The 23,525-nt window shown below is 36.9% G+C and overlaps 1 protein-coding gene across 19 annotated transcripts in view; it reads left to right on the top strand.

The window, feature by feature from the left end:
* Window positions 1-23,525, top strand: part of SCAPER (S-phase cyclin A associated protein in the ER) — a 491,770-nt gene that overhangs the window by 337,564 nt on the left and 130,681 nt on the right. For all 19 annotated transcript variants that reach the window (XM_055088136.1, XM_028495131.2, XM_024128925.3 and 16 more), the window contains one exon: window positions 2,861-2,976. In XM_055088136.1, coding sequence (XP_054944111.1) covers window positions 2,861-2,976 — 116 coding nt within the window. The remainder of the gene's footprint in view (window positions 1-2,860; window positions 2,977-23,525) is intronic.

The raw sequence follows: 23,525 nt of genomic DNA on the forward strand, positions 1-23,525 counted from the left end.
TTTCCAAGATTTTGGATCATCTTTACTCTCATTACTCTGAATTCTTTTTCAGGTAGACTGCCTATTTCCTCTTCATTTGTTTGGTCTGGTGGGTTTTTACTTTGCTCCTTCATCTGCTGTGTATTTCTCTGTCTTGTCCTTTTGGTTAACTTACTGTGTTTGGGGTCTCCTTTTCACAGTCTGCAGGTCCATAGTTCCCGTTGTTTTTGGTGTCTGCCCCCAGTGGGTAAGGTTGGTTCAGTGGGTTCTGTTGGCTTCCGGGTGGAGTGGACTGGGCCTGTGTTCTGGTGGATGAGGCTGGGTTTTGTCTTTCTGGTGGGCAGGGCCACATCTGGTGGTGTGTTTTGGGGTGTCTGTGACCTTATTATGATATTAGGCAGCCTCTCAGCTAATGGGTGGGGTTGTGTTCCTGTTTTGCTAGTTGTTTGGCATAGGGTGGCCAGCACTGTAGCTTGCTGGTTGTTGAGTAGAGCTGGATCTTCGCATTGAGATGCAGATCTCTGGGAGAGCTTTCGCTGTTTGATATTACATGGAGTCAGGAGGCCTCTAGTGGAACAATGTCCTGAACTGAGCTCTCCCGCCTCTGAGGCTCAGGCCTGACACCCGGCCAGAGAACCAAGACCCTGTCAGTCACACGGCTCAGAAGAAAAGGGAGAAAGCGAGGGATGAGGGAGGGAGGGAGGAAAATAAAGTTATTAAAATAAAAAATAAAATAAAATTATTAAAAATTTAAAAAATTAAAACAAATCCACCAATGATAACAAGCACTAAAAACCACACTAAAAAAAAAAAAAAGAAACTGACAGGCAGAACCCTAGGACAAATGGTAAAAGCAAAGTTATACAGACAAAATTACACAAAGCGTACACATACAAACTCACAAAAAGAGAAAACGGAAAAAATATGTATATATATTTAAAAAAAAGGAAGAGAGCAACCAAATCAATAAACAAATCTACCAATGATAATAAACTCTAAATACTAAACTAAGATAAACATAAAACCAGAAACAAATTAGATGCAGAAAGCAAACTCCAAGTCTACAGTTGCTCCCAAAGTCCACCTCCTCAAATTTGGGATGATTCGTTGTCTATTCAGGTATTCCAGAGATGCAGGGTACATCAAGTTCATTGTGGAGATTTAATCCACTGCTCCTGACGCTGCTGGAAGAAGTTTCCCTTTCTCTTCTTTGTTCGCCCAGCTCCTGAGGTTCAGCTTTGGATTTGGCCCTGCCTCTGTGTGTAGGTCGCCTGAGGGTGTCTGTTCTTCACTCAGACAGGACGGGGTTAAAGTAGCAGCTGATTAGGCGACTCTGGCTCACTCAGGCCAGTGGAAGGGAGTGGTACAGAATGCAGGGCGAGCCTGCGGCGGCAGAGGCCAGCATGACGTTGCAGCAGCCTGAGGTGCGCTGTGTGTTCTCCCAGGGACGTTGTCCCTGGATCACGGGACCCTGCCATTGGTGGGCTGCACAGGCTCCCGGGAGGGGAGGTGTGGATAGTGACCTGCGCTTGCACACAGGCTTCTTGGTGGCGGCAGCAGCAGCCTTAGCATCTCATGCCCATCTCTGGGGTCCGCGCTGATAGCCGTGGCTCACACCCATCTCTGGAGCTCAGTTAGGCAGTGCTCTGAATCCCCTCTCCTTGTGCACCCTGAAACAATGGTCCCTTGCCTCTTAGGCAGTTCTAGACTTTTTCCCAGACTCCCTCCTGGCTAGCCGTGGTGCACTAACCCCTTCAGGCTGTGTTCACGCTGCCAACCCCAGTCCTCTCCCTGGGATCCGACCTCCGAAGAAGCCTGAGCCTCAGCTCCCAGCCTCCACCCGCCCTGGCGGGTGAGCAGACAAGCCTCTCAGGCTGGTGGGTGCTGGTGGGCACCAGTCCTCTGTGCGGGAATCTCTCTGCTTTGCCCTCTGCACCCCTGTTGCTGCGATCTTCTCCATGGCTCAGAAGCTTCCCCCCGGCCAAACCCCATGTCTGCCAGTGAAGGGGCTTCCTAGTGTGTGGAAACTTTTCCTCCTTCACAGCTCCCTCTCTGAGGTGCAGGTCCTGTCCCTATTCTTTTGTCTCTGTTTTTTCTTTTTTCTTTTGCCCTACCCAAGTACGTGGGGAGTTTCTTGCCTTTTGGGAAGTCTGAGGTCTTCCGCCAGCGTTCAGTAGGTGTTCTGTAGGAGTTGTTCCACATGTAGATATATTTCTGATGTATTTGTGGGGAGGAAGGTGGTCTCCACGTCTTACTCTTCTACCATCTTGAAGGTCTCCACTTTTTTTAAAAAATGTTACACCTAACTGGTTAGTTATTAGATTATCTTGTATTACTGAAGAAGAAAGTTCTAGCAAAGGAAATCTTTGTGGAAGTCAGTTTGTCTTGTTAAGTGGTAATTAACATTACAAAATGATCCAGTTTTTTAAAGTGTTGCTAAAAACTTCTGTATGAAATGATTTTTTCCTATGCTTGGAGTGCTTCATCCCTTTCCCTTTCCTTTTGCCTGTCTCGAAACCTCAACTTTCTCAGAAAAGCCTATGCTGACCCTTTCCCCAATATACAGTTGATTCCCCCACTGTTCTCATAGAGCACCTTTCCTTTTTCTTCAGACTACTTATTATAATTGAAATTGTTTTATTTATATTTATTTGATTAATGTTGGTCTCATCCACTAAATTTTAAGCTTCATGTGGGACAACAACTATGATTTTTTGTTCACCACTTTTGACCTATAGTTCCTAGCACTGAGTAAGCATTCAATAAGTGTTTGTAGAATAATTGAACCAACAGAATATTTCACACTACAACTAAATATTTCATTTGGTTATAATTTTATGCCTGGGAAATGGGGCTAATTTCTTTTTGTATTTCTGTTTAGAATGTGGCAGATCAGATTGCATTTCAAGTTGCTGGTGGATTAACAGCCCTTGAACACATTCTTCAAGTAGTGGTCCCAGTCACAAATGTGAACACAGTTTCACGAATTCCTCCTAAGTAAGTATAGTTTTTTAATCTGTCTTTCACGTTTCACTTGTGAGTCATTTCTGCCCTATGGTTTCCATATGGGGACCACAGGAAAATTGTATGTGTATTCAGGCTTGAATAGCAAAAGCTTACACTCCCCATTAGGGAGAAAAACAGAGGTGCTCGACTCATTTACAAAACTCAAATTGAGCTTAAAAAGCCTTATGAAGGAAATTTCTTTGGTCTGTGACCTTTTCTAATCCTAAATCAAGAAGAACTGATGAACTTGTGAGAAGTTCTAACTGCTTACAAAATCTGAACAGAAATGAATAGTAATAACAGCTAACTTTTTGTATTGCATACAAAAAAAGGAGGTAAGTACATTGATAAAGGCCTGAGCTGTGAAATTTGAAGAAGTCCCTAACGTACAGGAAGAGCAGTCTGAGGCCAAGACTGCCATAGTCTGGAGTCCCAACCAAATAGTTGGGAAGTGGATTGCAGTTTGGTCTTTTAACTGCAAATTGCTCTGTCATAAGGATCATGTGCATCCTTTGGACCCAAGATCTACTTTCTTATTCTTTTAAGTCACCCTTTGGTCCCTGGCCATCTAGGATGTAGTAGCAGACAGCATTATTTCAGAAGTATTGTATTCCTGAGTTGTAACATGCACAATTTTTTGATATTTTGTGGAGACTCTTACTTACAGGGTTTAAATGAGAAGTTTTGATAAAAGTTCAGTTATATCACTGAGAAACTTTTAAATATTTAATTAGCTCTACAAAAGTGAGTACTTCATTTGTCTGCTGGATACAACGGAGAAAAAAAATTCCAGGAGTATGTTGTCTTTCTTCCTGAGAGACATTTGGTAAAATAGAAATAGCACCAGCTTTGTAGTCAAACAAACCTGAATCCCAGTTTTACCTCTGCTGGTTACTAGTTCGGAGAATTGAGACAAGTGCCTTAATCTTGTTGCATCTGTTTCCTCATTTGGTCAAACAGGGGTAATCATATTCACCTCACAGTGTGGGGATCAGTTGAAGTAATAATGTATGTGAGAGTTCTTTGTAAACCTTAAAGTGTTATATAAATATTAGGTGACAGTTTTTAAAGTAGTAATCTTGCCTGGTTTAAGACAGTGTTATCTATCTGACGTGAGAGATTTCTAAGTACCGACTTTGATACTGAGTTAGTTTGGGTTCTTTTGCTCTACTGACAAAGTAGAGATTAATGAAAGAAGGTATAGGTATCCTTTAAAGTCAGGATATCTTTCTTTGGAGCAGAAAACTGTACATGGGGCAGTTATAGCACACATATAGATGTTCTAACCCAGAAGAGTTGCTATTCCTTATCAAAGTAGACTTTATTGACAGTGTGTTGCTTAGCATGTTGTCAGCACTCAATGTATATTAATTGGCAGACAGAGAGAGAGAGAGGAAGGAAAGAATGAAACACAGTAAAATGTTTGAGATAAGAAAGGAAATGGCATTTGATTCTTTGGGACAGTGCTTTTCATAACTGTTAATAATTCATATTGTTCATCTTAACTGCACCTGTAATTTTTGTTTTGTTTCTTTTTTGGTTTCGTTGTTGTTGTTGTTCTGTTTGTTATCTGGTAGGCTGCAACACGCATGACCCTGAGCTCCCTTAATGGTAACCTAGATGAAATGCCTATTTCCCAAAAGCTACCTTTGTCACTGTGGCAGAGGGCACGTTCTGGTGCTTATTTGTGCCTCTTGTTTAGGGAACAGAAGAGGTTTCCATAGTTCCCAAAAAGACCTAAGTAAGAATTAGCACACCTGCTTTGGAAAGGAGCCATGGAATCCTGGAAGTCCAGATCAATGCTTCTCAGCTGGCCACAGTGCCAGGATTGAGAGTTTGTTTCTTCATCTCATCTTAGGCCAATAGGTTTGTGTTTTCAGCCAGGTACTGCTTACTGAGTGAGGCCAGCACTCAGGGCTGTGGGCATCTAGCATTGACTCTAAGATTCTCCTGTCTGTCCTTAGCCCAATTCAAGATCATGACTCTACTTTCTAAACTAGCCTCACTTCTCCGGGCTAATGAATTAAGGTTATGCTGCTTACTTGGAGACAGGCAAGAAAAATGCCACAACTACATTAGATTTAAATGTAGACTCAAAGCACACTGGTGGACCTGAGTCAGTGACTTTTTCATATTCCTTCTAACTGCTCTCTGGCCTTGGGACTTCCTTTGCTCTCAGCTTTCCCAGATACTCCCCTTCTATCCCTGTTGAGCTCCCAGCCCTCGTCATCATGAAACTTCTGCCACCTTAGCACATTTTGTTTTCTGCCTCCTGTGGCATTTCATGACTTTTACCTAAAGAGACTGTATTTTGTTTTTCGTTTTTTTTTTTTTTTTTTTTTTTACTATCCTACAATAGTTCATTTTTCTCAGCAATAAACAGGAAAAGATTTGAGAAGTTGCAGCGACTGTCTAGTAACATTTATCACGTGGATCACCTATGACTGTAAGCCTAATGTTTCACTGCCCCTGCAGCCCCAGAGCTCTGTGAGTGGAAAAACCAACTCCCTGATCCTCTTTCCTCACCACTTTGCCCATCTTCCTTTTTACTCCACATGGTACCTCAGAAGTTGTCCTATAATTATTACTAGGTAACTCCCTCTGAGTGAATATTTTGCTTCCAGCAGATTTTTTTAGTGTGAAATTGAGAATTATACCCACTTATGAAAATTTAAATCTTTGAAACCTTTCTGAATCTTCCACTGGGTTGTTTTTCTTTTTTTTTTTAGAAACAGAGAAAGCCTATAAACCTGCTTGAATCCTTTTCAAATTATCATTGGTTAGGTCCCATTTGTTTATTTTTGTTTTTATTTCCATTATTCTCAGAGATGGATCCAAAAAGATATTGCTGCAATTTATGTCAGAGTGTTCTGCCTATGTTTTCCTCTAGGAGTTTTATAGTATACAGTCTTACATTTAGGTCTTTAATCCATTTTGAGTTTATTTTTGTGTATGGTGTTAAAGAATGTTTCTAATTTCATTATTTTACATGTAGCTGTCCAGTTTTCCCAGTACCACTTATTGAAGAGACTGTCTTTTCTCCATTGGCTATTCTTGCCTCCTTTGTTGTAGATTAATTGACCATAGGTGCATTGGTTTATTTCTGGGCTTTCTATCCTGTTCCATTGATCTACATGTCTGTTTCTGTGCCAGTACCATACTATTTTGATTACTGTAACTTTGTATTATAGTCTGAAGTCAAGGAGCCTGATTCCTCCAGCTCCGTTTTTCTTTCTCAAGATTGCTTTGGCTATTCAGTCTTTCGTGTTTCCATACAAATTTTAAAATTTTTTGTTCTGGGCTTCCCTGGTGGTGCAGTGGTTGAGAGTCCACCTGCCGATGCAGGGGACACGGGTTCATGCCCCGGTCCAGGAAGATCCCACATGCCGCGGAGCGGCTGGGCCCGTGAGCCATGGCTGCTGAGCCTGCGCATCCGGAGCCTGTGCTCCGCAACGGAAGAGGCCACAACAGTGAGAGGCCTGCGTACCGCAAAAAAAAAAAAAAAAAATTTTGTTCTAGTTCTGTGAAAAATACCATTGGTAGTTTGATAGGGATTGCATTGAATCTGTAGACTGCATTGAGTAGTATAGTCATTTAACAATATTGATTCTTCCAATCCAAGAACACAGTATATCTTTCCACCTGTTTGTGTTGTCTTCACTTTCTTTCATCAGTGTCTTATAGTTTTCAGAGTACAGGTCTTTTGCCTCCTTTGGTAGGTTTATTCCTAGGTATTTTATTCTTTTTGATATGATGGTAAATGGAATTGTTTTCTTAATTCTTCTCTTTGATCTTTCACTGTTAGTGTATAGAAATGCAACAGATTGCTGTGTATTAATTTGGTATCCTGCAACTTTACCAAATTCATTGATGAGCTCTAGTAGCTTTCTGGTAGCGTCTTTAGGATTTTCTGTGTATAGTATCATGTCATCTGCAAACACTGACAGTTTTACTTCTTCTATTCCAACGTGGATTCCTTTTATTTCTTTTTCTTCTCTGATTGCTGTGGCTAGGACTTCCAAAACTATGTTGAATAAAAGTGGTGAGAGTGGACATCCTTGTCTTATTCCTGATCTTAGAAGAAATACTTTCAGCTTTTCACCATTGAGTATGATATTAACTGTGGGTTTGTCATGTACAATGGAATATTACTCAGCCATGAAAAAGAATGAAATAATGCCATTCACAACAACATGGATGGACTAGAGATTATCCTACTAAGTGAAATAAGCCAGTCAAAGACAGTTATCATATGATATCACTTATATGTGGAATCAAAAAAAAAGATACAAATGAACTTATTTACAAAACAGAAATAGGCCCACAGACATGGAAAACAAACTTATGGTTCCCAAAGGGGAAAGGGGTAGAAGAGGGATAAATTAGGAGGTTGGGATTAACATATACACACTACTATATATAAAATGGATAACCAATAGGGGTCTACTGTATAGCACAGGGGACTATGCTCAATATTTCATAATAACCTATAAAGGAAAAGAATCTGATAAAGAAGATATAGATAGAGATAGAGATTTATAGATATATAGATAAAACTGAACCATTGTGCTGTACACCTACAACTAACACAATATTGTAAATCAACTATACTTCAATTTATATATATATATATATATCAATTATTACTGAAAGGACTTGGTCAGGATATGGTATTCTAAAATCAACCTTTTTAACAAATGTGCTCCAGTAAAGTTGTTTTCAGTGCTAAGAAAGATCACCGTGAAACAAGGCAATTTTCTTTTTTGAATTTTTATTGGAGTATAGTTGCTTTACAATGTTGTGTTAGTTTCTACTGTACAGCAAAGTGAATCAGTTATACGTATACATATATCCCCTCTTTTTTAACAAGGCAATTTTCATTTCATGTTGTGTCTACTTTTGGAATGACTCATGTTATTCTGCCTCCTAATTTTACTTGGAGAAAACAAGTACAAAACAATGAATGACATATTCTAACCTTTTCTTTGGTTTAGGCTAATAACAGTTATTTTACATAGCTTTTTTTTTAAATCAAAGTATAGTTTATTTACAGTGTTGTGTTAATTTCTGCTGTACAGCAAGGTGATTCAGTTATACATATGTACATTCTTTTTTATATTATTTTTCATTATGGTTTATCACAGGATATTGAATATAGTTCCCTGTGCTATTAGGACCTTGTTATTTATACATTCTATTTATACTAGTTTGCCTCTTAACATAGCTTTTAATATTTGAAAATAAATGGTAGTTTGTCATTTTCTTTGGGCAAAAAGAATGCCCCATGTTATGTAAATAAGAAGATGGATCTGCTGTGACCTAAACTTTGTGTTGTGTTTTTATCGTATATTTACATGGTGGCAATGATAACAGAAGTGAGAGTTGACACTTGCTGGCATTCCACATCTCCAAGCCCTTTTCAGGCAGCAGTAAATGTTCATATTTCATAAAGAAGCCAGCAAACCTTTTGGACCACCAAAAATGATACTGGGCTGTCTTTCCCAGGTTGCCTTTTACTTACCTGGTATTCCTAGTTCTTGACAGGTACTCATAGACAAAAAAGGGGCCAAATAGTTAAGCTATTCTACTTAACTATTTTATTCTCTAAGCTGCTCTAGGTTGTTCTGTAGCAGAACTAACCAGCCCCTCTTTCTTCTCCATCAGCCTTGCTTCTCTTCCTCCATTGTCCCTCTGGACACAATTTTTTTATATGGAAGTAGTCTTATCAACATGGAGCAGTGCAGACCACATGGTATAATGGAGAACAGACAGGCTCTGCAGTCAAATCTGAGCTTAAATCTCTGCTTTTCACTTGGTAGCTATGGGATCATGGGCTAAATTACTTGTTATAACAGAGCCTCAGTTAAATGGTAACCCTACCATGTAGGGTAGGGCTTGTTGGCTGCTAAAAGTGTGTGTATTTATTAAGTGCTCTGCACAAAGAAAGCACTTAGTTAATATCAATGGGGTTTTTTTGGTAATTGTTATTGTTTTGACTCCACTTACCCTACTTAATTATTGAACTTTAAATCCCTAAGTCTGTGTCACTTTGGGTTCTAAGAATCTATGATCTATTAATTTTAATTGGTCATTTGTTTTTTTCACCCTAAGTCCAAACTTCATCCTGGTTAATTTTGGCCCAGCCTGTCAAGATCCTTTTTGGATCCTGATTTGGCCTCTAATTTAGTTTCTTTTTCTTTAACTTTGTGCCACTCCTGAGGTTGATCTGTAAAAGATATGTATCTTCATTTAAATCATTGAAGAAATATCAAACAGTTTAGAGAATAGTCCAATTTAGCACTTTATTAATGTTGCCAAGTACTCCATTTGTTGTGTTATCTTCTCCTCAGAGATATTGTAATTCCTTGGGATCAGAGACCATAGTAAATACATTACTTATAAATCACATGATATCTTAATAAATATCATTTGAATACATGAATGAATTCGTTTTCTGAAACATGGAAGTAAAGCAGTAAAAGAGCACACTGCTTCAAATACTTGACTCTGTGTACTTAAAACATGATCACATCTCAATCTTAGCCAAATAAGGCCCTACTGATTTTGACCACTCTGTTACCTAGACTTAAGGCAATATTTTTTTATTCCATCTTTAAACTTCTGTGAATTTGTATATCTTATATCTGTAACTTCTTTCCTCAAAAGGTCAAAGGGAATGCTAGAACTATATTCTTGGTTGTTGTCCTTATCACAGTTTTAGAATCAGAGTACACGGGTTTATATAAGATTACCCCCGTTTTAATCTACGATGAAAAATAAATTCTTCCTGCTGCTGTGGCCTTTATAAAGTATACCTCTCTATTCACATCAAACAAATTAAGTTGCTTTTTTGCTTCTTTAGAGTATATACATTTATCTATCTAGTAAATCAGCCTCAGGTAGAACAATAGTCACTGAATACAGTAAAAATATATAAATTTAGGATGATGTGAGATAGAGCCTTGCTTACTAGGAAGATCACAAATTTATTCTCCAAAGTAAAATAACATAAACTTGTGCAATTTATCTACTTGGCAATATTGCGTTTGCTTGATCCTTTGAAGTTGGTGGGGAGGCAGAACCTAACATTTATTGAGAGCATCCTCAGTGCCAGTCACTGTGTTAGATGTTTTGTGTGTCTTCCCTTGTTTACTTCTCACAGGCACCAGAAGTCACATATGTGACCACTGCCAGAATGAGGGTCAGGAGCAATAATGTTTGCGGCATGACTGCATCCTGAAAGAGAGCCATGATACTCTTTTTTCAAAGAGTGTTTATTCTTTCCAAATGGCAGAGTGTTCAGAATTACTCTCCCATGATTATTGAGGTTTCATCCCTAAAGGTGTCTGTTCCTTTTTCTTGGTCTAGTGATACTCCCAGGGTAGCGACTGATGCAGTTCATTTCACAGTGGAAAAGGGATATCCCGTTGTAAACCAGAAGCAGGTACATGACGTAGGGCTTCTGATCCTGATACCCAGGGAAACTGTTCTCTAGGGATTCCTTTCTTGGGATCAGTTGTATGTACATATGGACATGGGAATGGGATTGCCACATCTAGGAACCATTTGAAATAGACCTTGTCCTTAGGGAGCTTACAGGGAAATGAGGTGGGTTAAACTCTAAATATCATTAGTACTAGCCTGCTGTGTTACCTTTGTGGAGTAGCCAGCCTGGTGGTATATGTAAGCTCTTCATAAAAGGAACGTTTTGTTACGTATCTAATGTCTGCAAACTTAGTTTCCTCAGATGCCTGGCCTCATGTGCCTGGCCTATAGCTTGCTTCTTATTCTGGTCTCTTGACTCACTTGTCTGTTCTCTTTGGAGCTAATCTACTGTTAAATCTTTGCCTTTCTCTTCAGTTTGTAACACAATCCAGACTCCGTTAACCCATTTTCACCATGAGCTTCCTTCCCTACTACCCTTTATTTCTTCTTGGCTTGTCATATTCGCTTCATATTCGCCTCAACTCCATTCTTATTTGTTGTTCCCTTTTTCTGGGTGTTATGAATACTACATGTTCTACGCATTGCAGCTGTGCCTCTTCTAAGCAGCTATATTTTATGCCATAGGATGTTTCCCTCAATGGCCATAGCTGGTTAAACCAAGAATGGACATTTGACTCAAAAGCAGCCAATCTATAGACCAGCCAGCAATATCAGAATTAAAACGCAGCCCCCAAAATTAAACTGGTCCAGTCAAGTTTCTCTCTCAGGAATTTGCAGTTGGAAAATTATAAAACTCCAACCCATTTTGTGTGTGTGTGTGTGTTTGAATTTGAAAAATTATGTAGAGTAACTTCTGGGATGGTCATTACAGTGCTGTGTTCACTCCCAAGTTTAGCAGGACTAATGAAGGCCAATTGGGGGGAAAGGAGGAGACCAGAACTGCCTCATGAGAGAAAAGGGGGCTGGAAATGAGAGTAGGCCCAGTCCACAGAGCTGGCATTGTTCCTGCCCTCCTGAAGTCTGGTAGTTCATTTTCTCCTGGATTCACGTGAAAGTTCCCAACAGCCTTACAGTAAATGCCTCTTTTTACTTGACATATTTTGAGTAAATTTCTGTCCCTTCCAGCCTAGAGCCTGATACTTTTAAATACAAATATTAAAGATTTTTTAAAACTCTAGATTGGGTTGAAAATATGGGACTATGTTATAGAACCTTCCTTGCGACCTCATAGAATTGTTTTTCTAAATTCTTTCATACCAAGAAAGAATGAATGAATGCCCACATTTTAAAGTAGAAATAGAGAAAGCACGTTTTACAAGTTCTCTAGGGTATAGTTCTTTATGAATATTAAATGTTTCTACAAGCTGGGACTGGCAGAGCTTTCCTTTTTTCTCCTAACCCCAGTTTGGAGAATCTGTATAGAAAATTATATACATTAAACATTCTGTCCCTGGATGCTAAGGTAAGCACACTTCAAGTAACATACTCTAGAGTGCAGAGTTTACTTTCAGGATCAAAGATTGGAAAATGTATTGTGTATTGTTCTTTAATAACAATACATAAGTTCTGCAAGAACAAGTAACAGTACTACTCATGTTCTTTATAGCCCTCAAGTGTTAACTTTCTTGGTTGGCCCTTGGGTCCCAGATTGATTACCTCATTATTAACTTTATAATTAGGACTTAGTTTGAATCCCAGTAACACTGTGTTATTTTTACAAAAACTTGAAGTATATTTTCTTAGACTCTATTTTCTCAGACTTGATCATAATGGACCATAGTCCAACTTTTTAACAAAAAATGTTTGTTCATGATGAACTTAATCATTGTACCAGTTATCTTCTGAAATTAGAACCAGTTGCCTGTTTTGAAGCTGAGGTTAAGATGTTTTGAATGTGAGGAGATTGCAAGAGCAGTCACTGCCCCCAAACCCCCACTCAAGTCCTGACAGCATGATGCAGCTCAGAATGTTAATCCTATACTACAAGGTAAAGCTTTATTATATTTTTAAGAACTGAATAATATGCCTTTATTTTAAGACTTAACAGTGCAGTTTCAACTGCTAGGAGAAAGATATAGCATTGGTAAAAGACAAATGATTTTTTTGTTAAGTCATTTGTATAGTACTTAAAAGAAGGAAGAAAAACGTTGACTTATTTCAGTTCAAGCTTTTTGGGGGCTTGCAATTTTGTTCTTCTCAGGGAAGCCACACAGTATCTCCATATTATTAAACATCTATCCCAAAGCATGACATAGTCAAGTACCTGATGCAAGTTTCAGAGCATTGCATCATCCTATTCCTCTCTCTCTCTCTTTCCCAATAAGAAATGCAAAACTTCATTCTAGATGGGGTTGTTGTTTTACCAAAATTGCACTGGTAGATGCTGGATTCATGTTTTCTGATAAAATTTGCAGTTCTGAAACTTTTTTCTTAGCCCAGTCTACATTAAGCCATTTTCTTTCCATGTATAAAGTTCTCAGGTAATATTTTGTCGATTGAACATTTTTGGTTACGTGTCTACTTAAGAAAATCTTTAACTTGGACTGTCACTGTTAAATAACTCATGGGACGTTACTCACAACTTATTTGAGGCTCTAACTTGCTTGCTATTTCCTTTACACTAATGCCTTCTCCAGGGAATCATTTTCATCAAGCCTAGCTATTGATTCAGAGTTCAGGTTATTGCCTTACTGAAAATAAAAATTAATCTAAATAGTTCTCAGCATTGACATTTGAGTTAATGTAAATACAAATCTCTCTCAGTTTTTCAAATTTATGCATTCCAGCAAAGATGGTTGTAAAGCTAATTTCTATTAAGTGAATCCTATTTTCTTATTAATTTCCTTCTAAAATCAGCAGTGTATTTCTGTGAGGAAAGTGTCAATGCACTAAACAATTGATATAGAGTTTGTGACCAAGTCCTTTGGTGTTCTAGACAGTGTAACACAGCAGTCGTACTGAAATACTCTGTAGCGCTTTCAGAATTATGAACTATGTAGCACTTTGCTAACTTTGTAACCTCTTTTGGTAACATCTGGGACTTAGATTCTTGAGAAACACCTAAATAGGATGAAGATTATAATATCACATTTTACAAATATGTACACAGTCTAACACATAATGTATTTTAGGCTAAAATCTACTTCTATAAACATATTCACTTTCCCACTTGATTGGTTCTAGAACTGAAGCCAGGAATATCTGTATTTAGAATTAGAGTAAAGGGAATATAATGCACTAATGGATTAAACTCAGCTGGGATTTAGAGTCAGAGCATTAGAGTTCAAATACCAGCTTTGCCAGTATTTAATGTGAGACCTGTCTCTTAAGACCTTATTGTGCTGTAGTATTTTTCATCTGGGAAATGGGGGATGAAATGGGGGAAAGATTTCTATCTCACAGGGTTGTTGTGAAGGTGAAATGCTAATATGTAGGAAAGGGCTTTGTGAATTGTCACACTCTAGCATGGGATACCAGTGGCACTGGGTCAGAATGCGGGATCACCCTGCACACCTTGCCTGCAAGGTGTGTAATATCCCTTGGCCCATTAAATACCTCTGCCCTCAGACATTGTGACAACCAAATATGTTATTATACCTTTACACACATACCTAGGAGGTTGGTACAATTCTGATTGAGAGTTGTGTGCTGAACAGTAGACTTGTGGAAATAAAACATTGTCCATACCCTCAGTGGGCTCATTCATTAAGAGGTGAGCTAAACAGGGAAGAGGTAATTTAGTATGATGTGCTAAGTATAACTATAGAAGTATGTACCAAGTACAGAGATAACATGAAGAATGGAGTAATTAACTGCCATAGGAGGACATAGAATCTTTCCTGTAGGATATGCCATCTAAATTGGGTTTTAAAAGATAGATTCAGAGTTTGCCAAATTAACAAATCCTACTAGGCAGAGAGCACAGCATGTGCAAGATCATGGAGGCCTGAAATAATGGGATGTGCTTGGGAAGCTGTACACATTTTTATATTCTTAGGACACAGGTGTTCTAATAAGAGGAAAAAAATATTAGAACACTGTCAGTACAATATCAAAAATAATTAAGTCTGAGGGAATTGGACAAAATGACTAATTCAGGGAAAAGTAAAAGGTATTTATTCCTTATTTATTTCACATTTTGGCAAGGAAGGTTTATATCTATTTCATTCACTCATCTTTCTATTAGTGCTGCCACTACCTTAATTTAAGCCCGTATTGCTTATGCTATTTTAACCAAAGAGGAATTCAGTCATTTAATATATTCTTTTATTGCCATGTACTTAGTATTTTGTTTAGTATTGTGGGTAAAAGGTGAGTGAGAGAGAGAACCTTTACAGAGAAGTTGTTTTGAATCCCTGCAAAACACTTGGCATTGTCAGAAATACAAGAGTAATAAAACTGTTTTATAAATATATTACATTTATCTAACAGAGTTTTTGGCTTGTCTTCACCAATTTATCACATTACATAAATGAAGAAACTAAGGCTTAAAAAGACTGAATTATTTACCATCAGTTATCACACTGGCAGCTAGGACTGTGCATTCTATTCTGGTACTCTTCCTTCTCTACCTTATTGCCTACATGGTATCACCAAAGAGAGATATTATCAGTCTGCAGGTATTTGTTAAATTTCTTCTGAGATATGTGAGATTTTTATCTTCAAAGAGCTTACATCACAACTGGAAAGATAAGACTAATCAGTAAGTTGCTTTACACCACACAACAAAAAAAAATTGAATTATTGAAGGTGTATGCAGAAAGTGCTATTTAATTGTTTGAGTCTATAAGGGTCCTCAGTGGATCTCTTACAAAGCTTGTATTTACAGGATAATGATGGCTATACTTTTGTTTCTGATATGTGAATATTTAACTTTTAAAAAGTTAATAAAAATTGAATATTTCTTTGATATCTTATAAAAAATTACTGTCATCATTCCTGTGAGTAGCTTGGGGGTTTTTTGTTGTTGTTATTTAGTTTATTTGTTTAGTTTTTTACTTTTGGTGGAGGTGGTATTGTTTGGTTGATTGGTTTAAGGTTTTTAAACCAATTATTGTAGTGGCTTATTGGTGTGGGTACAGAAAATGCTTGTGGAATGATATTTCCCTCCTAACAGGTTAGGAGCCAAAGAGGGACAAGAGGAATGATCTAACAGAAATTGGGAAAGATGAACCAAAACCACTTGTAACTATCTGTATGTATGAGACAAAATGTTCAGAGAAGATCTAGCAATGAAGTCTAAAAAAGCAGTGCAACGTTTCTGTGTTACCTTAAACACACTTCTCATGACTTAAATCAGATGGCAAATATGGAGTAAATTTATCATAAGACTTATTTCCCATCAGTAACAGATGTGGGTACTATAGAGGTGGAAACCATGCACCACCCCATGTATCTGCTACATTATAGCCCCTCATTAAGTGTTAATAAAATGGTATTTGCCAGTGTGGGTGAAATTTAGGATACAATCCATTGTTAATAAGCAATTCCTTATTTCTAGGCAGGATTATTGTAATATAATTCTAAATGTCTATTTTTAGATCAAGGTTTACTAGAAGTGAATAACTTTCCCCAAGACGATAAAAGTAAAAACATTGTTTTGCAAGCTAATTAGCCATAGTGATTGATAAATACTCATCTCCATTTGACATATTGAGGCATTTTGTTTATGTCTCAGAAGGCTGAACAGAAATGGTTACAGTTGACAGCTGTTGTACCACTAATAAGATTAAAGTAAAGAAATTAGTTGTGTCGACTTTAATCTGCTGTTTAACACTGCAAACCACCTGGGGTCTTCTCCAGAGCCAACATGTTTAATTGTGACTTTAAAATTGTATAACCAGATCCTACTTAAGAACATATCTAAAGACTTGCTAATCATAACTGTCTTGTTATTAGACAAGACAGAGTTTAACGCTAGACTTTAAAATTAATGTTTTAATTTGATGCTCATCCTACATTTTTAAATATATTTTTGTATATTTAACACCTCAGTGGGAGGTTAATTTTAGGAAATGCAGAAAGTCTAATTAGGTTGTACTTAAAATATATATGGCTTTGCATTTAATATTAGAATATGTCTCTGTGGAATAATTAAATTGCCTATCTAATTGTCCCAAATTCACCAATTAAAGAAGAACCCTTGAAATAACGTATCCACTTGAAAGTTTCTTACTCCCGCTCTGAGGCATCATTATACTTAGGAAAATCATTTAATTAAAAAATTAATCTCAGTGTTATTAAAATGTTACATTGTAGAATATGATATGCAATGTAATAATCATTTGTGATTGTTACATTGAATTTTGATGCAAACTGAAGTGTAGGATGCACATAATTTACATACCCATAGTAAAGATTGGTTGGTCGGCGGCATTATTAGCGTCTCTTCAAGACCCCTTGAGCTGTCTTGATTTGCAGTTCCTAGATGTTGGCCCCCCTGCTATCCCCGCCCACCCTAAGTGTTCTAGCGTCAGAATGGAGGGAGTCAGAGGTAGAGAAGACAGTGTGGGTTTACACTAGTCATCACTGTGCCAGCGGGAAAAGTTTTCCTCTTTATCCGCAGCTCACACAGATCCAAATGTCCAAATGTCCACTGAAAATATACCTCCAAATTCTGTCACAAGTCCACATTCTCTGTGGTCACAAAAATATCAAAACTGAATTATCTCTTCCTTATTAAATTTTCTGCATCATTCTTCTGTCCTCAGATTTCTTGCTGAGAAGACATTTTCTTATTAACCAAGACTTGCTTATTCAATATCTTCAAATTTTATCAATAAAATAATAACACTTAAAAAGATTTCCATATATGCAAGACCACATATAGAACTTTTTGCAGATACATTTTCCATGTTAAACACTATTTTGCTTTGCTTTTATTCAGTTTATTTTATTCTAATCAGTACTATATGTCTAAAATATATTTGGTACAAAAGACCAAGTGAACATTATTAAAATGAGACTGCTTTAGAAAATTTTCTCCCTTGCCTCAATAAATAACTTTATAAGCATAATCAAATAGCACTCTCTGTTAACACTCCATGTTAGCATTCCATGTTGTTTTATAATTTTAAATTCACTGGTTCAGTAATATACACTAGAGTCTTTCTACTTTCTGTAGAGAAGAACTAAGAGATCTGATACTAAAAGATTTGCAAATGAAAGTTGATTTTATTTGTTTTAAAAATTTAAAAATCATGAACTTTCCACATGTTTTCCAAGCTGGGTAGTGTTCTTTCTTTACCTTTTTTGGTTGAGGAAGAGAGTATTATATTCATTCGCTCTGTTGTCAGTGTTTATTTTTTATTTCCTGATATGTGTAGACCAAGAAGTGTTTTATGTGCTTTGGATACATTACAGAATAAAAGGTAATAAATGTGCAAAAGATTTGAATAGATACTTCACGGAAGAAGACACACAGATGGCAAGTAAGTGTATGAAAAGATACTCTACCTCATTAGGAAATACAAATTCAAACCACAAGAAGAGACTTCATCATACCTACTAAAATTTCATAAAAAAGAAAACTGATACTACCAAGTGCTGGTGAGCATACAGAGCAATTGTAGCTCTCTTACTTACACTACTAGTGGGAAATGCACAATGGAACAGCCACTTTGGAAAAAAGTGTGTAAGTCTCTCATAAAATTAAATATATACTTACTATATGGCCCAGCAGTCCCACTCCTAGTTACCCCAGAGAAATAAAACAAAATATGTGCTCACAAAAACCTGTAAATGAATGTTTATAGCAGCTTTATTCATAATTGCCCCAAACTTGAAACAACCCAAATATTCTTCAACTGGTAAATGAATAAGCAATCCATAAGCATGGAAAGTATCTATGCAATTAAATACTATTCCGAAATAAAAAGGAACAGACTATCTATGCATGCAGCAACACGGTTGAATCTCAGATGCATTGTACTAAGTGAAAGAAGCCAGAGTCAAAAGGCTGCATATGGAATGAATCGATTTATATGACTGAAAAAGGCAAAACTACAGAATTAGAACACAGATATGTGATAGTCAGGGGTTAGGAGAGGAGATGACTAGAAAGTAACCATCCAGGGGAATTTGGGAGATGATGGTTCTATGTCTTTATTGTGGTTGTGGTTTCACTGCTGAATGCATTTGTCAAAACTCTGTACACTAAAAAGGGTAAATGGTAACTGTGTATAAATTGTACTTCAAATTTTAAAATTACATATTGAAAGTGCAAAAGAGCACATGATATATAAATGAAAGAAAATTCATTTATCATGAGACTTTTCAATATCAGGGTTTTATTTCAGAAGAAAATGAAGTAACATTTTTAATATACTCAAGAAAAAAAGATACGTGCCAAGGAGTTCATATTCAGCAAAATTGACCTTCCCTTATAAAAGGCACAGACACTTATCAAGATGCAAGAACTCGGAATATTGTTCCTACAAGACCTTGCTAAGGAGTCTAATAGAGAACAAGCTTCAGACAAGCAATGAATATAGATACATTGACATGTGGACTGATAGTGAACATTAAATATGTAATTATGGCACTAAAACTAAAGATTAAGTGGGAGAGTGTAGTATGAGATGATTGTATGTTCTGACGGTGTAGCTAGTACAGCCTCTTTGGAGGTGAGGAATAGGTATGACATATGCCAAAATATTTTTAACTGTTTTCAGTAATCATAATTAGTGTACTGTTAATTTTGTTATTCTCAAACTTCTGTGTGTTATAATGTAGCATAAAGCAAATAAGTAATTATGGATATTCTAACTCTGTCATCCTTGCTGCTCTTGAGGACCAGGATTCTCAGTGTCAAAGAGAGGAAAGAGAGCTGTTATATGTTGATAGAAGAGTTTGAAGAAAAAATCCCGTAGTCCTGAGTTTGAATCTGAAATAGCAATATGAATTTACGAGATACTTGATCTTTAACTGGGGGATGGGGTTCCCACCCCTAGTCATTCTAATGAGTGTTTACAAAAGCAGAATAGTGGAAAATGCAGTTATTAATGTGTTAGTATGTTCCACAGTTGTACATTCTTGTATATTCTCCTTGAAACAAGGTACAGTTGTCCCTTCATTTAGACATCTCTGTGCTCAGCCAGCTCTGTGCTGCATACTATGAGGGCCCCAAAAAGGATGAATCAGGCAAGGACCTTGCTTAGAACTAACTTAGAGTAGTTGTATAATAGAATAAAGTTTTCAGTGCTTTGACACTAGTCTCAGTTTTTAGCCTCCAGAGTTGGCACATGCAGCTTTCAGGTGGGCCAGTCCTGCAGAGCCAGGCCTACATCACAGGCCCTGTTCTGTGAGGGTCCACTCACTTGGTGGGTCCAGTTAGGGTGTTAGAATTCTAACTGCAGTTGCATCTCCCTAGTTTCAAATAATTCTTTTTAATAATATCTTAAAAAGTTATTTTAGTTTGGAGCTTTATAAAGACAAAGCATAATTTGAGAATGGCAATGCATATAAGCTATATACCATTTATTAAATGCTTAATGCAAACAAAATGTACATGGTAAATTATATTTGAGAGCTCTAGTTTTAATATTCATTTCTCCCTTCCCTAGGAAACTGGTATTACTCCAGGGCTGTGTGTTCTGGTTCAATCCAGATAATCTTCTTTCCTTAAACTATATCATTTGCTGTGTTTTGTGATGTTCTGTCTCTTTCCTACACTTATCCACGTCAAGCCAATCCTTTTCTTACATGTCGGCTGAAACAGTAACTGATGAAAATTCCAAGTTTCTCTTTGCAGCTGAATTGGTGTGACTCTTATTACTTGCTGTGCCTACTTAGCACAGAATTTTGCTCTGCAGGAACTTAAAGCCTTCACTCACCTCCATGTGTATAAGCTATATGCCATTTATTAAATGCTCAATGCAAGCCAAAGGCATTTGGTAAACTATAATTTATAATATAAGGACTCGGGTTTTAAACTGCCAATGGCAGTTGTTTTTAAATGTCTGCTTTCTTGACACAGGTATGAGATAGTGGATTTTGGTGAACAGTGTTTCCTGAAAAGTCTTAATCACTAGAAACTGCATAAGGATATAAACTTACATGCTTCCTTAGTTATATTATCAAGTCCTCTTAGGCTGCAACCACCTGGGGCTTTTCTATTTAACTATTTCATAACATCTTAGATACTAATCTTAATGTCGGAGGTGTACTACACTTGTATTCTATTAGTGTCCTTTTGGGGTATAAATAGGTTCCTGTATTTATTGCTAAAATACCCAGCTTTGTGATGCCTTTTCTGTCCTCTTGTTTTTCAGAGGAAACATTTTCAGTGAGAAGACTTACTGACACAAGATTCACTCATGTATTCATGATTATTTGGAGCAGAAAGCCTTTATCTAAACCCAACCACAGTGTACTTTTGACAGAAAGGACAGTAAGATTTTACTGTCTTCTCAGAAGATACTTTTAAAATCTGGGGCTTTCTGTTTGATGTTAAAAAGTGCTTCCAGTCATTTGAGTTTTAAATTACAAGGAAAGCTGCTTGGGCAGACCACCCAAGCTGGGTTCAAAGAAGTGATCTTTCTAAGACAGGTGCTCTTCAAATAGAGGTTGTTTTTCAAACAAGTTCTACTAAGTGGACAAGTTTTTCCTGACCCTGAGATTTTTGGTTACTGCCCCCCCCTACCCCACCCTGCTTTTTTCTCATCAGAAAGTAGTTTCTTTGTGGAAATTTCTTTGGAGAGTTTTGTGAGCATAAGATTATACAGATGCATATTCCATACTTTACTAGTAAATGCAGTTTCTTTAATGTAAAGCACAGAGGGCTTTAGGACAAAATCCCCTACCATGTGCTGTTTGCTTTTTCATGTGTATTGTTTTTTTATGCCTTACGATATTCCACAAAAGATTTTAGACAAGTTGTAGGGATTTCATTGAATAAGACAGAAAAAAAGAGATTAGAAATCAAGACCATAAAAATTATAGATCAAAACCAAAGGGAAAAGAGGATACAATTATAGAACTATAATTCCACATGTCATTCTAAATATAGTACCCTCATTTTGTTTAAGCCTTGAGGGATCTATATTTACGTATGTTAGTCCCACTATAAAGCTGCAATACACAAAACAATGTGATATTGCCACAATGCTGAATAATATTATCAACTAGACTAGGAAACCAGGGAATATATCCTATATATATAGTTATAGTAAAGGTCGCATTTCAAACCAGTAGAGAAAAGGTGAATTATTGAGTAATCTTTGGGGCGGGGGGTGGAATTTAGGCTTCTGCCTCATGCCACACACCAAAATAAATTTTAAATGATTTGATAGTAAATTATAAAACCATAAAATTACCACACACAGCGATGATTAAAGAAAAATAAATACAAATGGCTAGACACAGACATGTAGTTACCTCATCTTATGGTGAAGAATAACCTTTTAAAGAATAAAAGGAAAGGAAGAAAAAAATAAATCACAAAGAAAGAATTATTTGACTACCTAAAATTGTTTAGCTTCACTTCAGTACATAAAAAATGCCTTCAAAATAACAAGCAAAATTAATGGCAGTAGGTAAACTGGAAAATATAGTAACAACATTTATTAACCCTTTGTTATATTTATATTGAGAGAATCCTTATAAATCACTAAGAAAAAGATAAAAACCTCTAATAAAAATTTTAAAATAGAAAATAAGAATAATTAACAAAAAGATAAGTGGCTACTTACCTTATACCTTATCCCACAATCAATTTCATAGCTTGCATTTAAATGTAAAAATGTATGAAAATGCCAGAAGTAAATTTAAAAGAATGTTTTTATAATCTTGAAGTGGGAAGGTCCTTCTAAGTTTTACACAATACCCAGGTGTACTAAAGGGAAAGTTTGACAGATTTTATCAAATAAAAATGAAAACATTCTTTGTGACAAAAAACAAAAAATTTAGATAAGCAACAGACTGGAAAATTTATTTGCTACATATGATGATAAAAGGTTAATATCTTTATTATTGGTAAAGAGCCTTATAAGTCAATAAAAAAAAGAGACCCCCCCCAATAGAAAAATGGGTAAAAGGTTCACAGTGATAATTCAAGAAAATATAAATATACATTGGCAATAAGCACATGAAAAAGTCTTTGATCACACTAGTAATAAAAGAAATGCAGCCTTTAAAAATTCCATTTTTAGCTGTCAGATCAGTAACAGTTGTTTATAATGAAATTATCTGGTGTTGGTAAAAACATGGAGAAACTCTTTTTCTGGGAGTATAAATTGGTTTAAAATATTTTTTTCTGGCGGGCAATTTGAATTTTGCAGTGTCTATCAAAAATCTTAAATGTTCATATCCTTTGACTCAAATTATCATTGCTGAAAATTCATCCTAAGGAAGCAGAAGGATTTGTTCAGTACAGCTATTGTGAACATGAGTTGTGCTGTTGAGCACATCCTATGTTTGTGGAGCTCCCAAGCATATATTGTGGCCCTCCCACTATAGAGCATGAGAATGCCAGGTATTTGCTTCCCAGTATTCTTTGTGTCTGGTATAGAAACTTGTGACCTAGGCTTCACGACCCAACATACCCACTCCAGACTTTTACTCTGGGGCTAATGAAGTAAGAAGCAGGGACATCCCAAACTCTATTCTTTTGACAATTGGAGGCAGCTGCATCTGGTGTCCAAAATCATAGTGTGAGTTCAAGCTGTGGCATATGGTGCCCAGTGTTGTTTTTAGCAGATCAATTTCATGGTATGTGATTTGGATATTGGTCCGGGCAGTGTAACTTCTATGCCTGTGTTTTCTAAATCCTATGATATACCCAATAGCCTGTCAGTTAATTTCCTTAATATTTAAATCAACCAGAGCTTACTTCCTGTGGCATATAACTAAGAACTCTGAATATTAAAACAGTGTTGTTTATAACGTTGAAAATTGGGCACAATAGTAAGGGATCGATTGAAGTAAAATTTTATATCCATTGGATGACACTGTTCCATCTTTTAAAATCTATAACATTTCTCAATGTAAGTATTTTAACCAGAAAAGGAATTTAAAATAAGAAATTGGGGGGTTTCCCTGGTGGCGCAGTGGTTGCGCGTCCGCCTGCCGATGCAGGGGAACCGGGTTCGCGCCCC

This window comes from Physeter macrocephalus, chromosome 11, assembly GCF_002837175.3.
Source record: "Physeter macrocephalus isolate SW-GA chromosome 11, ASM283717v5, whole genome shotgun sequence".
NCBI classification, from domain to species: Eukaryota; Metazoa; Chordata; class Mammalia; order Artiodactyla; family Physeteridae; genus Physeter; species Physeter macrocephalus.